The sequence below is a fragment of the Molossus molossus genome, unplaced genomic scaffold, assembly GCF_014108415.1.
Source record: "Molossus molossus isolate mMolMol1 unplaced genomic scaffold, mMolMol1.p scaffold_m16_p_23, whole genome shotgun sequence".
NCBI lineage: Eukaryota > Metazoa > Chordata > Mammalia > Chiroptera > Molossidae > Molossus > Molossus molossus.
Window position 1 is genome coordinate 10161649 of NW_023425359.1, and position 14587 is coordinate 10176235.

Consider the following 14587-nt stretch of genomic DNA (forward strand, 5'->3'; position numbering starts at 1 on the left):
TTTAGCCCACACCCTATACTTATGCAGAGAAGGCAATACAGTGCTTAGGCACCCAGTCTCTGCCCACACATCCCCCTCCACCCCGAAGTCACCACACTGTTGTCCGTGCCCATGAGCTCTGTCTCTCTTTCTTAAGCCGCGTTATTTAAAGGGAGGAAGGATGCTGCGTTCATTCTGTCAGACCGTAGACGGGATCCCGACACAGCTTATTTGGGTTAAAGCTGCGGTCAGTCCTCACTGACAACCATGTCTGCGTTCTCACGGTCACTGATTAGCTCTAACGTCACCGAAAAGGAATCTATGCTCCGAAACCGGAGAACAGGGGCAGGTGTCCACTTGAAAGGTAATGCCAGCTGCCCCGATTTCCCACGTGGACGTTTTACAAGGTGACGTTTGAACTGCTTGCTCCAAATGGGCATAGGGTCATTTGAGCTTTTTATGTTCCTTGAGACCTTTTTTACTTAGGTTTTACTGGCTTCTAATTATTCCAGAGTCTAACTCTACAAGTAGGCATGATTTTCTGTGTTAATTTAAGGTAACATTATTAAGTATTCTTAGTAATTTCCCCAGAGTAAACGTGAGATTCTTCTGGCTGTCACGCCTGCCATTTGAGAGGTTGCATTGCTAAGAAACCTGAATATTTCATAGAAGCTTCTGCTGTCCGGGTGACGGACTGGCCTCATGAATATCCCGAGTGTGAAGTCCCCCGGGCAGCAGAGCAGATCGGCTGCCTTCCATCAAGTCCGCTCTGGTTACGGCCCAGACAAAGGTCAAGCTCTTGCTGTCACCCAGGTGTGCTCTCCATCCCATCTGCTCTCACCTCACGTCTTCTCCAAGTGGACGCCACTGTGGCGCACGTGACCACATGATGGCTGCTGCCTTTACTTCATTCACAGCCGTCACAATTCATCGCAAGGAACTTGTCTTCTACCTTTTTCTTAATCCTCACCCGAGAACGTTTTTCCATTTTTTGTTCAGACAGAGTGGGAGGGAGGAGAGAGAGAGGGGTTAGAGAAAGAGGGAGAGAGAGAGAGAGGAAGAGAAACATCGATGTGAAAGGGACACATCGAATGGCTGCCACCCGCATGACCCAACCAGGGCCGGGGACAAACTGCAACCGAGGTACGTGCCCTTAGCGGGAACCGAACCCGGGTCTCTCTGGACCGCAGGCCGATGCTCTAACCACTGACCCAAACTGGCCAGGACTGTCTTCTACCTTTTTTTTCTTTATTGATTTTAGAGAGAGAGGAAGGGAGAGGGAGACAGAGATAGAAACACCGATGAGAGAGAACACCCACTGGCCGCCTCCTGCATGCCCTGAACTGGGGATTTGGCCCACAACCTGGATATGTGCCCTGATTGGGAATCGAACTGGTAACCTCTTGGTGCATGGGTCGACGCTGAACCACTGAGTCACACCAGCGGTGTCTTCTACCTTTTTTTATAGAATACCAAATATTTGGCAGCAAGGCAGGACTTTCTTTTGACACATTATACTTAAATAATAATTTGCATAGTAATTAGCACAGCATTTAGGAGCTTGTACTTTGGTGTCATATAGACCTGTGCTAAAATTCTGAACTTGTCATTTACTGTTTTTTTTTTTTTTTTTATCCTCAACTGAGGACTTTTTTCCATTTTTTGTTTAGATAGAATGGGAGGGAGGGAAGGAGAGAGAGAGAGAGAAACATCAACATGAAAGGGACACATCGAGTGGCTGCCACCCGCACAACCCAACCATGGCGTGGGACAAACTGCAACCGAGGTACGTGCCCTTAGCAGGAACCGAACCCAGGTCTCTCTGGACCGCAGGCTGACGCTCTAACTGCTGAGCCAAACCAGCCAGGGCTCATTTACTGTTTGATGCAACCTCGGGGAAGTTACTCCCTTTCTATGAACCTCAATGTGCCTTTCAGGAAAACAGGATAACAGCCTCGGGGGCTCTGCGAATTACATTAGACGGTCTATGAAAACATCTGGTGCAGGCACCTAGCTCCTAACATCTGGTCAATAAATGACATCCAGCCCCGCCTGTCACCTAGGTGTGTCATTTCTGTGTCTGACTCGTCAGCGCCTCTTGGTCCAGGCTGAGTTCATTTCTGTTTCTAAGTCACACAGCCAGCCCTGGGATTTTTCTAATGAAAGGAAGTCCCAGTGCTAATCACGTTACAGATCATCTTGGTAATGCAGCTGGTTCATTTGCCTTTACGGCGGGGCAGTACCTCTGGCTGGCTGCAGGTTGTGATAGGAATTTTCCATCTGTCTTTTCAGACTGTGCTCCACCCGGACCAGTTGCCGCTCCATGCGCTCAGCCTCTCGGAGGGTTCAGACGGCACCATGTACTTGGACCAGTCATGTGTTTCCTCTGAAACACAGAATCTTGTGCTAGAGGTTTTATTTTTATCCCTAATGCACAAGAACTTCAGCAGGCAGGGCATTTTTAAGGGAAATCACATGCGTAATCAGCCTTGTGACATACAGAAGTAAGGAGGATTCTCTTTCGTCGACCCAGTGGTGATGGCTTTATGCATTGCTCTTCCAGAGATACTAGAGTTTGGAGAGCAGGTCCTTTAAGAAGTGAAGAGGAACACAGGTATAAATATCAGAAGAGGAATAAATAAAACTGTTTCTGAAAGCCTCAGGATTTCTAGGGGCCTGGTGACATACCACCCTCCAAGGAGAAGGAGACAGGCCTCCTCTCTGACTCCAGCGGGTCCCGCCTTGCTGGCAGAAGCCACACACGAACAGTCACTGCATGCATCGTGGAGGGGAGCGCGCACCTCTGTGACAGTGTCTGTTTGCCATTTTGATACCCTGATTAGATTTGTTTTTTTTTTTAATCCTCACCCAAGGACATTTTTCCATTTTTTGTTCAGATAGAGTGGGAGGGAGAAAGAGAGAGAGAGAAAGAAACATCGACGTGAAAGGGACACATCGAGTGGCCGCCACCCACACAACCCAACCAGGGCCGGGGACAAACTGCAACCGAGGTACGTGCCCTTAGCGGGAACCGAACCCGGGTCTCTCTGGACCGCAGGCCGACGCTCTCACCGCTGAGCCAAACCGGCCAGGGCTAGATTTGCTTTTTTAATCAATGCCCTGAAGCAGTCATGTGTGTTAAGACGCAAAGTTCTGTTTTTGTGTTCCCAGCACTCTGCTCAGCATGAACCTTCAAATTCCCTGTAATTTCTATGCCTTCCCTCTTTTCTACCATACTTTAACTTTTTTTTTTTTTCCTTTTGAGCTACTTTCCTCTAGCCCCCTTCCTCGGTGACTCAACTAACATCTCCTCTCCCACCCACAGCGAGTGACACCGAATACTCACAGCTCCTCTACGAGTTCCTCTCTTCGTAAGGTTTGTCTCTTTCTTATTAAGCACGAGAAACAAAAACATAATCTAGAAGCTGTGAAGATCCTTTATCTGCTATTATAATGATGCAGAAATGTCACTACCCATTCATCCAAAATCATAAAAGGTACAACACCAAGAGTGAACCTTAAAACTAGGAATTTGGGGGACTGATGTATCAATGTAGGTTAACTCTTGGGGGGAAAAAAGGGGGGGTGGCCTTTATCATGGAGGGAACGGGAGAGCATTATGCTAAGCAAAATAAGCCAATCAGAGAAAGACAAATACTATATGGTCTCACTTATTTGTGGAATATAATGAACAAAATAAGCTGATGAACAAAACAGACCCAGAGACATAGAAAGGAGTGTGATTCAGACTGACAGACCTCAGAGTAGGGGGACAGGGGAGATGAACGAGATAAACCATGGAACTTACATGCATATAAGCATAACCAATGGACATAGACAACAATGCTGGGGGTTGGGGGGCAGGATGGGGAGGAGGGTGTCTAGGGGGAAAAAGGAGAAACATCTATAACAAAAATAAGTTAATAAAAATTGAAAAAAGGGGCCTTTTGGGTAAGTGATGTCAACAATAGGGCAGAAGGCATATGGGAAATCTCTGTCCTTTCAATTTTGTCATGAACCTAAAACGGCTCTAGAAAATGAAGTCTTAAACATACAGTGGTATTATTGAGAAATGATATTCTGCTTATGACTAAAAGACATAGCTCCCGGCTGCCTTGTGCTTATCTGTCTTTCGTGGACTGTTTCTGGACAAATCTTCCTGGGACTTCACACAAAGACTAGGATCTTTCCCTAAAAACATTAGAAGATAATCTTAAAGAAAGGTCTTCAAACACAGATTTAAAATATTTCATAAAGAATAGTTCCAGAATCATTATTATGTAATGTCTTTGCCAGAGCAGGAGAGTCGAGAAATACAATTGTATTTTAAAGACGTATGCAGTATGCCCATATGTAGGTTCTACAAGCCAGACGGGCCTCTGATCGGGACCTAGGAAACAGCTATGAGAAGTCTGGGTCCTGTTTCCTGCTCCATCTTCTTAGAGAAAAATAAGTTGTTTTCTTTCTTTCTTTTTTTTTATCCTCACTCAAGGACATTTTTCCATTTTTTATTCAGATAGAGCGGGAGGAAAAGAGAGGAAGAGAGAGAGAGAGAGAAACATCGACGTGAAAGGGACACATCGAGTGGCTGCCACCCACACAACCAACCAGGGCCAGGGACGAACTGCAACCGAGGTACATGCCCTTAGCGGGAACCGAACCCGGGCCCCTCCGGACCACAGGCCGACGCTCTAACCACTGAGCCAAACCAGCCAGGGCAGGTAATGTAATGTTTTCTTAATTTGATAAGAACTATTATACAATAATAGAGCCTAAGCTGTAGTACCATATACATACGCTTGTGAAATTCCAACACTTCTTTTTTTGTGAGAAGCAATGACTGACTGAAGTTTTAATTCATAGTTCACAACAGAAATGCAAAGCATGCCTTTGCCACAAATCCATTAAAAGCTATTTCCTATCTAGAGTAGTCAAATATTCAGCAGGACCCAAGCAAGGCGGTTACGCCCCCTAGCATCCCCTAGTTTTAACTTTGGTTGTGCTGACAACATTGCAGATGAGCTGTGGCCAAAAACAGATTTGCGGATGTACAGTCGAGAAATCACAGAACTCTTCTGCCCCTTCCCTCTTCCTAGCTCGTCTTCCTTCTACCCTTCACGAATAATCAGACCCAAAGGACTCGCAAATAGGCTCCAGGAGAAAATTTATCTGCAGATTCAGGTACCCAGGGTTAGCCAAAAGGAATCCATTTTCAGAAATGCGTCAGATAACAAAATTTCAGATAGTGGGAAGCCAATTTCACGTTTTTTAAATGGAAAAAGTAAGAATCCGTATCTGATCCATGTGGATTGTATCTGTCAATCCACTAAACCAGGCATTTTCTAGTTTTTCAAAAGTGCTGTCAGAGTGGAGCTTTTCAGACCTAGCCATATCTCATGTTTTTTTTATTTTCCTATTTTTTTATTTTCCTAGAAAGAGAACATGCATGGTGAGAAGTACAAGTGCCTATAACAGTATAAATATAATATTAATAATTTATAATATGTAGGGAAGATGACAAGCAAAATGCCCAGCATGTTTAAACAGCAGCAACATGAGATATGAGGCCATCGATGAAACGCTGTTCTCACTGAGGCCAATGTCTGTCTTGCCCTGGGGACGCCCGGCAGCTTGAACATTTTTCCCACTGGCTCATGCATGCTGATTCCTTTCAGAGGCTTACAGTTCTGGGTAAAAATTTTGATGAATCAGTAAAAATATATGGAAGTGAGAGTTCAGTTAATGAAGATCATAGCAAAATGAGGAAAAGGATTGCAGAATTCTTCTCTGTCTTCACGGGACTGTGAGCCAAGCTGCAAAGTGGCTGATACATGATGTTCTCCCGTGAAATGATCTTAGACGGTGGTGAATCAGGGAGGTTCCCAGACTCTGACATCTGACTACACCCCTTTAAATTCTGTGCAGCAGGAGAACAGTGTTCATTTGAGGAGCAAGAGAGAAAAGGAATTCCAATGTTGATTCTGATCAGAAGCGGCTCTTTCTCTCATCACATCATTGAAATGTTCCAGGAGGGAAAGATTCTTCTTTCTAGTTAATTATCGTTTAATGGTCAGATTATTTTGCATAAACTAATACGCAACAACACTATTAAAAATCCCAATAGTGTTGATTAATTAGTTCTTTCATCTACAGGCTTTACTCAGACTATTTGTCAAAGGAGAAATAAGACGTACATTAAGTGAAATGTATTAATTATAAAGAAATTACATATTAAGTGAAATTAAAGGTATCTTAACAGAATACCCAGTGGTAGAGTAGCATATCAACCTTGGTCTTACCCTTTAATTTCAAGGCTTCTAATACCTTTGAATTAGCCGTTACATCACTCACTAGCTTGATTTCAATATTTTGCGAAGTCAGCTGAAGCAGCTTTTCAAAAAGACGTTGACCCTAGAAAAAACAGTCAGAGACAAAGAAAGTCAGAAATCCGAATTGGATGCTACTTTAAATAGGCATCAATAAGCTCATTAAAAATTAAAACTATTCACTCAAATTTTAAAAGAAAAGCACTTCAGCAGTTGGAGCCTTGACAATTCCATCAGAAGAGTTTATGTAGAGTGCCACGAACACAGATTAGGCCTTTTTTGTTTGAGTCCTGTATTGTACAATTCAACAACGACTGCAATAATCTCAACGCTACACTGACAATGTACCCTTGTTTTACTTTCTCATGAGCTCTGAGGTTATCCACACGTGAAGAGGCAGCAGAGAATATTAAACAGTTATGTTTGGGCAACATTATCCCGGTTATTTCACGTGTGTTTTTATGGACTCCCTCTCCTGATCATAAAAGGGAACTGGCTTTCTTTTATTGATTTTTCCATATTTTTGTTATTCAGCCACAAACTCAAATGCCTTCAGGGGTTAGACAGGCAAGAAGGCTTTGGTCTTAATGGCCCCAAGGAGCAAAGTCTTATCTGACGTTGATAAGAATGAACTGTTGATAGTGATTATATGAAGAGGACCTGAGACTGAGGAGAAGGACGAGTGTGGAGGGTGAGCAGTGAGTCCTGCAATCAATCTTAGAAAGAGAGAAGCCCAAGATGAAAACCCTAAAGCTTTGGGGTACACAGGAAAACGTAAGGGTGATGGGGTGGAGAGTGATGGATACATCGACGAGATAGAACATGTTGCTAACAGGTGCACTGGAAGAGAAAAAGAGGCAAAACGAGTAAGTTTGTAAATAACTTACATATTAAGAAACATATTAAAGAAACATATTAAACTTGAGGGAAGACCTCTCCACGTTGAAAAGACAGTTGAAGATAGAGCCATGTTACGTGGAAAGATACATCTAGGCACATTCTATGAAACGAGTCAACACCAAGGAAAAGAAGGAATTCTTACAAACTACTGACTGAAAACAAAATCATCACCTATCATGGGACATGGATCAGACCGGCACGGAGCTAACCATCTATAAACTACATTAATTGACTATGGAAGAAAAAGACTGAAGCCCAGACAAGGGTTGTTCTTACCGAGATGAATGAAAGAAATATTTGCAGTTATATAGTGATATAGAGACGATATTACCTACATAACCCATATGAGGAATGTAGTCAAGGATGGACTCTAACCAAATAGTAAATAACACCAAACACCATCAAGGAGGATGAAGGGGAGAAGATACAAGTGATGAGCAATAGCTTATAGAGATGTGATTGATGTACCTGCTAAATAAAGATTCTGGAAATAGAAGAGACACATCACAGGCGAAGGTCTACTGAGAATCTATTATGTGAATTCTCTGTGGGGGTCTATTATATTGAAGGAGCTGAGAATTGGTGTGTGTGTGTGTGTGTGTGTATAAGTTGCTGTTTTTATGAATAAAACACATGTATACATACAGTAAATGTGAAATATATCTGTAGTATTAAAATTTCATGGAGGGGCAGAATTAGGAAAACATATTCTTTTTAAAAAAAATTTTTTTTCTTTTTATTGATTTTAGAGAGAGAAGAAGGAAGAGGAAGAGAGAATTATTGATGAGAAAGAATATCGACTGGCCACCTCCTGCATGCTCCGCACTGGGGATTTGGCCCACAGCCTGGGCATGTACCCTGACCAGGCGTCAAACCGGAGACCTCTTGGTGCATGGGTCAATGCTCAATCACTGAGTCACACTGGCCAGGCAGGAAAAACATATTCTAAAAAAAACAACTCCTTAGTAAGGTGATAATGGAAAGAAGGTCGAGAAACACTCATCTATAACCAACAGGATTAAGAATCTCAGTAAAAATTAGAATAAGAGTTGGGGAGGGCCCTGGCCAGTGTGGCTCAGTCGGTTGGAGTGTCGTCCATGCACCCAAAGGTCTCGGGTTCCATCCCCGGTCAGGGTGCATGTGAGAGGCAACTGATCAATGTTTCACTCTCACATCCGTGTTTCTCTCTCTCTCTCCCCCTCCTTGCCCCTCTCTCTAAAATCAGTGGAAGCATGTCCTTGGGTGAGGATTAAAAACTTAAGAGTAAAAAATAAAATATTTAAATTAGCAAATTAAAAAAAAGAATTGGGGACGACTTAAATGTAAGAGATGGGGAAAACTAGGCCATTATTACGTAATGGCTATGTTTGTGGAGCTATGACAGTTATAAATCAGTATGTACCAAATAGCACAGCAGCTAAATATATAAAGCAAAAATTAACCAAGATGAAATTAAAACACTAACACAATATAATATGTCTCTCAACATTAGACCAACCTAATAAAAAATCAATGAGGATATATGAAAATTAAATAACATTATCAATAAGCTTGATTACATGTATACATTTTTATAAATGTTTTAAGACTTTTTTTTTCTTTATTGATTTTAGAGAGAGAGGAAAGGAGAGGGAGATAGAGAGATAGAAACATCGAGGAGAAAGAACATCGACTGGCCACCTCCTGCACGCCCCCCACTGGGGATCGGGCCCACAGCCTGGGCATGTGTCCTGACCGGGAATCGAACCAGTGACCTCTTGGTGCAGGGTCGACGCTGAACCACTGAGCCACACCGGCCGGGCATTACATGTATACATTTATATATATTCCTCATTCTATACAGCAACCCTTAAAATAAATTTTAGTTGTCTGTGGAACATTTACAAAAATCCTTTAATAACATTCAGAAAACCTGAACAAAAGTTAAAATGAGATATTCCACAGGGTTCATTCTATGCTCATAATCTAACAAAATGAGAAACCAGCCACTAACATGCAAATCATAAAACAAATCTTATGAAAATTATTTTTACATCAAAGGAAAGACAGAAAAGGGGAATTTTGCACTCTCTAGAAAACCATGAATAGGTGAGTACTTCACAGCAAAGCCAGGAAATAAAGCCGCATCGTGTGTCAGAGAGAAATTTCTAACTGGAAATGCTGTCAGTATTATAAAAAAGAACGTACCATAAAGCCACAGTGCTCACATTAGTCTAGCAGAGGCACAGGAATGGAGAAATAAAACATAACTTAATAGAGAATCCAGAAATGGTGCAAACATGACTTTTATCAATAACAAAAGTGCTACCCTAATTGAGTCGGAGAAAAAGATAAAGTCATTCAATCTGGCCCAGGTGGATGGACCCTTCTATTATAAGTACAACATTTTAAAAAAAGAAGGTTCTCAGGCAGAATAAGGACATACCAAGACCTTCAAGGAAATCTCGGCCACTTTATGCACGCACAGCCCTGGAGTGGGACACCTTGTCCAAGCTGCAGGAAAGATGACGACCCGCAAAGATGTCTGGTCCTAATCTGGAGCAGACAGATGTTACCTGTTTGGAACAGGACCTTGGCAGGTGTGCTTCAGGACTGTGAGACGAGGAGACCATCCTGGCTGATGTGATGGACCCACGTGCAATCACAGTGCACGGTGTGAGAGGCTGAGGGGCTGTGACCCCCAGGGGACCAGGTGCTGGGAGATGAGCAGAGGAGGTGCTGGCTTGGAAGGTGGGAGCGACAGAGCAGAAAGCCGGGGACGCCAGCAGCCACCAGAAGCTGGCAGGGGAAGGTGTGTGTCCCACCAGGAGCTCCCAGGGAGGCCCCCTGCTGACACCTTGGCTTCAGCCCAGTGAAGCTGACTGCAGACTTCCTCCCTCCAGAACTGTGAGCGAACACATGTCTGTGTTTTAAGCCATAGTTGGTATCAATTTGTTGCAGTGGCCACAGGAAATGAATACACCAGCTAGCTACGCAGAAGCAATAAAAGATAATAGGGGAATATCAAATTATAAAAGTTTAAAGAAACAGATAGCAAAAAATAACCACAAGTTAATGAAAAACAGTAAAATTTAGAACAAATATTTGCTATGCAAATGAGAAATGGGCTAATGGCTGGATCCTACAAAAATATATTAGAAATTAATCAGAAAAGATCAATAGCCCAGACAAATATGGGCGAAGTCTGAGAACAGGCGTGCCTAAGCAAGGCAAGTCTGGGTGGCTGAGACACAAAGGGACACTTTATGTCGCCAAGGGAAGCGTAAAGCAAAGCAACAAAGAGGTCTCCTCTGTACTCAGAGACTCTGGGAAAACTTGAGGGCCAATGTTTATTCTTGTCAGCAGTTTGTGTACTCGGACATATTGCCTCCTTCCACTCAGGCATCCAAACCTAGAAATCAATCCCAGAGAAACATAAGTGTGTGTATATGTGTGTTTATGATGATGATATGATGATGAAAATGCAGGGTAATCTCAGGTGTACTATTATCCTACTTACGGATCCTTACATATATGCGTATGTATAAAATTTCAGTCAAAATAAAGTAGGACACATGACTGATTAATCATATTAAATATTCAATGATATAGTCACAAGAAAACAAGATTAGAATTTATTTTAATATGTTTGTATTGATCTTTTAGAGAGAGAGAAACATTGATGTGAGAGAGACACACAGATCGGCTGCCTCCTGCATGCCCCCTATGGGGGATAGATCCTGCAACCCAGCCAGGCATGTGTCCTGACCAGGAATCAAACCGGAACCTCTCAGTCCATGGGATGATGCTCAATCCACTGGGCCACACTGGCCGGGCTGATTAGGATTTACTTTAAGGCTTAGGTGTTCTTTTGAAGCGATACAGTTGCCTTGACTTTTGTTTTTAAAGTCATGACTTAGGAAACAAGATTATACATGCAAAATCACTTCTTGACTCAGTTCGCTAGTTTAAAATGTTTACAAGTATTTCTAATGTTGTAGAAAGGTGCTTATGGTGTAACGTGAAGTTCAAAATCAAGCTATGCATTTCTTTATACAGTGGAAGTACATATATGTAATTCTGCATAAAATGGCAAACCATTAACAGGTTTTTGTTAATGATCATATAGATAATTTTGTTTCTCTTTCATTCTCTGTAGTTTCCACATTCTCTATAGTAAGAAGTTACTACTATTGTAATGAGAGAAAAAAAAAAATCCAACCTATTCTTTTGAAAAGAAAGTTCCAAAAACATAACTTGACCTTAAGGAAATGGAAATACAGAGATGGGAGATCTGGAGGGAGAACAACCCACTGTTATAGGTAAACAACTGGAAAGAGAAGTCATTATTTAATCCAAATAACTAGGAAGACAGTCTGGCTTCATGATTTATTCATGTCCGTATGATTGGATTTAAAAAAGAATTAAAGAGGTTAAACTCCTGCTAATCATAGTGCTTATGAGTTTAGAGCAGAATGATGATTTCCCTTGGAAATATACTGGGAAGCAGGCAAGAACATAATTAGGGTTGCTCAACAGATGGGGACACGGAAGCGCGGAGAAGCGGCAGCTATGAACGAAGGAGGAACAGGGTGAGGGAGGACAGGAGCTCCCGGGAGCAGAGCCCGCGGAGAGGCCAGGCCACGCTGCCCGGCCTGCAGGCGCTGCCCTCCACGGAGTTCCTACCACTGCTTTCTGCGCCCACCCCCACGACCCCGCGCAGAGGCCGGTGGGACCACGCCGATTGGACTCTGTATCCCCAGCCATGGCCCGGCACCTTCATAAACATTTGTTCAATAAAGGCACATTCAGAATGAGGTAGCCACGTTGCAAGCAGGAGAATGCTAATGTATAAGCATTTGCTGAGTGTCAATTTTGGGGAACAGGGAAGAGATGCTATTTTGGAAGAAGGGGGCACTCTTTCCATCAGGTTATGTAACTTCCGTGCTGACACTGCACCAGTTTTGCTGAAATAATGTGTAGCCTGGAGATGAGGGGGCTGAAGGGAAATCTGTTTCAAACCCACCAGCAATCGCTTCTCCTCCCGGCCACGTGCCAACAATAAAGCTTCCAGATTGAACAGGACACCAGCCCCGGGGGCCAGGACAAGCAGAATAGTCAGATTCAAGTGCTGCCCTTTCACATCATCGCCGAGAGAACAGGAGGAATAAACGAGATTACACGGAAAGGTAAAATCAGGTTGACACACTGGATGGCGGAGGAGACCACCCTGGCCCTTGACTTGACATCTATAAAAATCAGACAATGTTTATTAGACTGGAGTGGTTTAAGGCAGTGATGCGCAATCCTGGGTGCCCAGTGAATCCCCCAAGTCCTCTTTTTAAAAGTATCAATGCCTGCCCGGGCCGGTTTGGCTCAGCGGTTAGAGCGTCCGCCTGCCGTCCGGAGAGACCCGGGTTCGGTTCCCGCTAAGGGCATGTACCTCGGTTGCAGTTTGTCCCCGGCCCTGGTTGGTCGTGCGGGTGGCAGCCACTCGATGTGTCCCTTCACGTCGATGTTTCCCTCTCTCTCTCTTCCTCTCTCTCCCTCCCACTCTATCTGTACAAAAAATGGAAAAATGTCCTCGGGTGAGGATAAAAAAAAGAAAAAAGAAAAAAAGTATCAATGCCTGAGTCCTTCTAATTTAACTGGTCTGGGGTGGGGCTGGCATCAGTATATTTCAATAGCTCTCTAGGTGGTTGTGACAGGCAGTCACGGTTGGGAATCGCCCAACTGGGATAGGAAGGTAAGAATCTACCTAAAAATAGGCCCATTTTTCTTTTTTTTTTTTCCACCCAAACCCTGTAGAACCACTTCAATTAGTATTCTGGGTAGAATTATCTTAACCTCCTTTAACAGAGGTTGAGATCTTGAGGGACAGCTAGAAGGTATTCCTGCCCTAAGATTACACAGAAGGGTAAGTGTCCAGTAAATTTGAAAATCAGCATTTTGCAAGAGAAAAACAAAAAATGAAAAGAGAAACTATCTTTTATGAAGTCCATTGTTTGTTGTTTTATAAACATTATCGAATCAAATTTACCAAGCAATCAAATGAGACAGGTATTATTATACCCGTTTTATAGATGAGAAAATTGAGGATATGAAGGGTTATGACATTTGCCCAATGGGACTACAGCTGCAAAACGATGGGTCACACCAAGTGTGTCCGGTGCCAAGCCTACGGTCTGCACGCAGTCAGGTGGTTGCCGAATGATGCTGCCAGTTTGCCTTTTCTACAAAACCAAGCTCTTTGCGCTGAAAAGAAATAGAACCGATTCTAAACCGATCCAACTCACAACAGAAGCATTCGTATGTATCCTAGTGATGTTTTCATTCATTTACATGTGTTTTACTTTTCTCTGTGCCTTGTACAAAATGTAAAGTAGACTCGGAAGTTTTCCTTAATGAATGCAAGCCTTCAGGGCTACAGCGAAACAAAGGATGAAATGTGTGCTTTCCATGTTTCATCAGAATCTCCTGCTTTCTCTGGCTGCTCACTACATCCTATGAACTATATAGGCTCAAAACATTTTTTATCCCCTTTATGGACTTTCCAGAGAGAGGAAGTGAGAGGAGGAGAGAGATAGAAACGTTGATGAGACAGAACAGGGACTGGCCGCCTCCAGCACGCCCCCCACCGGGGATCAGGCCCACAACCTGGGCATGTGTCCCAGCCAGGAATCGAACCAGCAACCTCTTAGTGCACGGGTCGACGCTCAATCACTGAGCCACACTGGCCGAACTAGGCTCAAAACATTTTAATTATTTAAAAGATCCCGTCTCTACCAACTATGCTCATCTCCTTTCAGCAAAAGGAAAGGCAGAAACTGCTGTAATTTTATTTTTTCTCGATAACAACAACAAAAAATTCAGTAACAAAAGGCATTCTAATAAATCATTTCATGATCAGGCTGCAACTGAATTTTTCTTGGTTCCACAAATACTCCTGTGTCGCAGAGTAGATGCCAACTGTTTGCATGAAGGGTCTCTTGCCGTTGACTCGGAGAGGAAGTGGAGACCTACCCTGGGGCAGTAGGAAAGGCGAAGACGAAGACGAAGAGTGGGCTTAGGGAGACATGAAAAACAGAGACTTAATCAGATGGTGGCGACAGGGAGTGAGAGGTGTTGGAGGGCCTGGGGCACAGCTGACTGCAGACTGCAGGCATCCTGACGGTGGGTAAGAAGCATGGTTGTTCAAAATAGAAAGTGATTATAATAGAAAATGTTAATAATATTATTTATGAACAAATCACAAGGATGGCTGTGAACCAAACACAACGAAGAAAAGGTTTATCATTTAGTGGACACCAAAGTCCTTGTCTGCTGCTTAGCCTACAGTGATAGGGTCAGTCAGGAAGAATACTGTCAGTAGGAATGGTGAGCTCCCAGACAGGACCTGGAGA

General features: G+C 43.3%; 1 protein-coding gene across 1 annotated transcript in view; it reads right to left on the minus strand.

The window, feature by feature from the left end:
• The window catches only part of PLD5 (phospholipase D family member 5), a 265792-nt gene that overhangs the window by 103156 nt on the left and 148049 nt on the right, over nt 1-14587 (minus strand). Inside the window, exon 4 of the mRNA XM_036277523.1 lies at nt 6279-6390. Within this exon, the coding sequence (XP_036133416.1) occupies nt 6279-6390 (112 nt within the window). The remainder of the gene's footprint in view (nt 1-6278; nt 6391-14587) is intronic.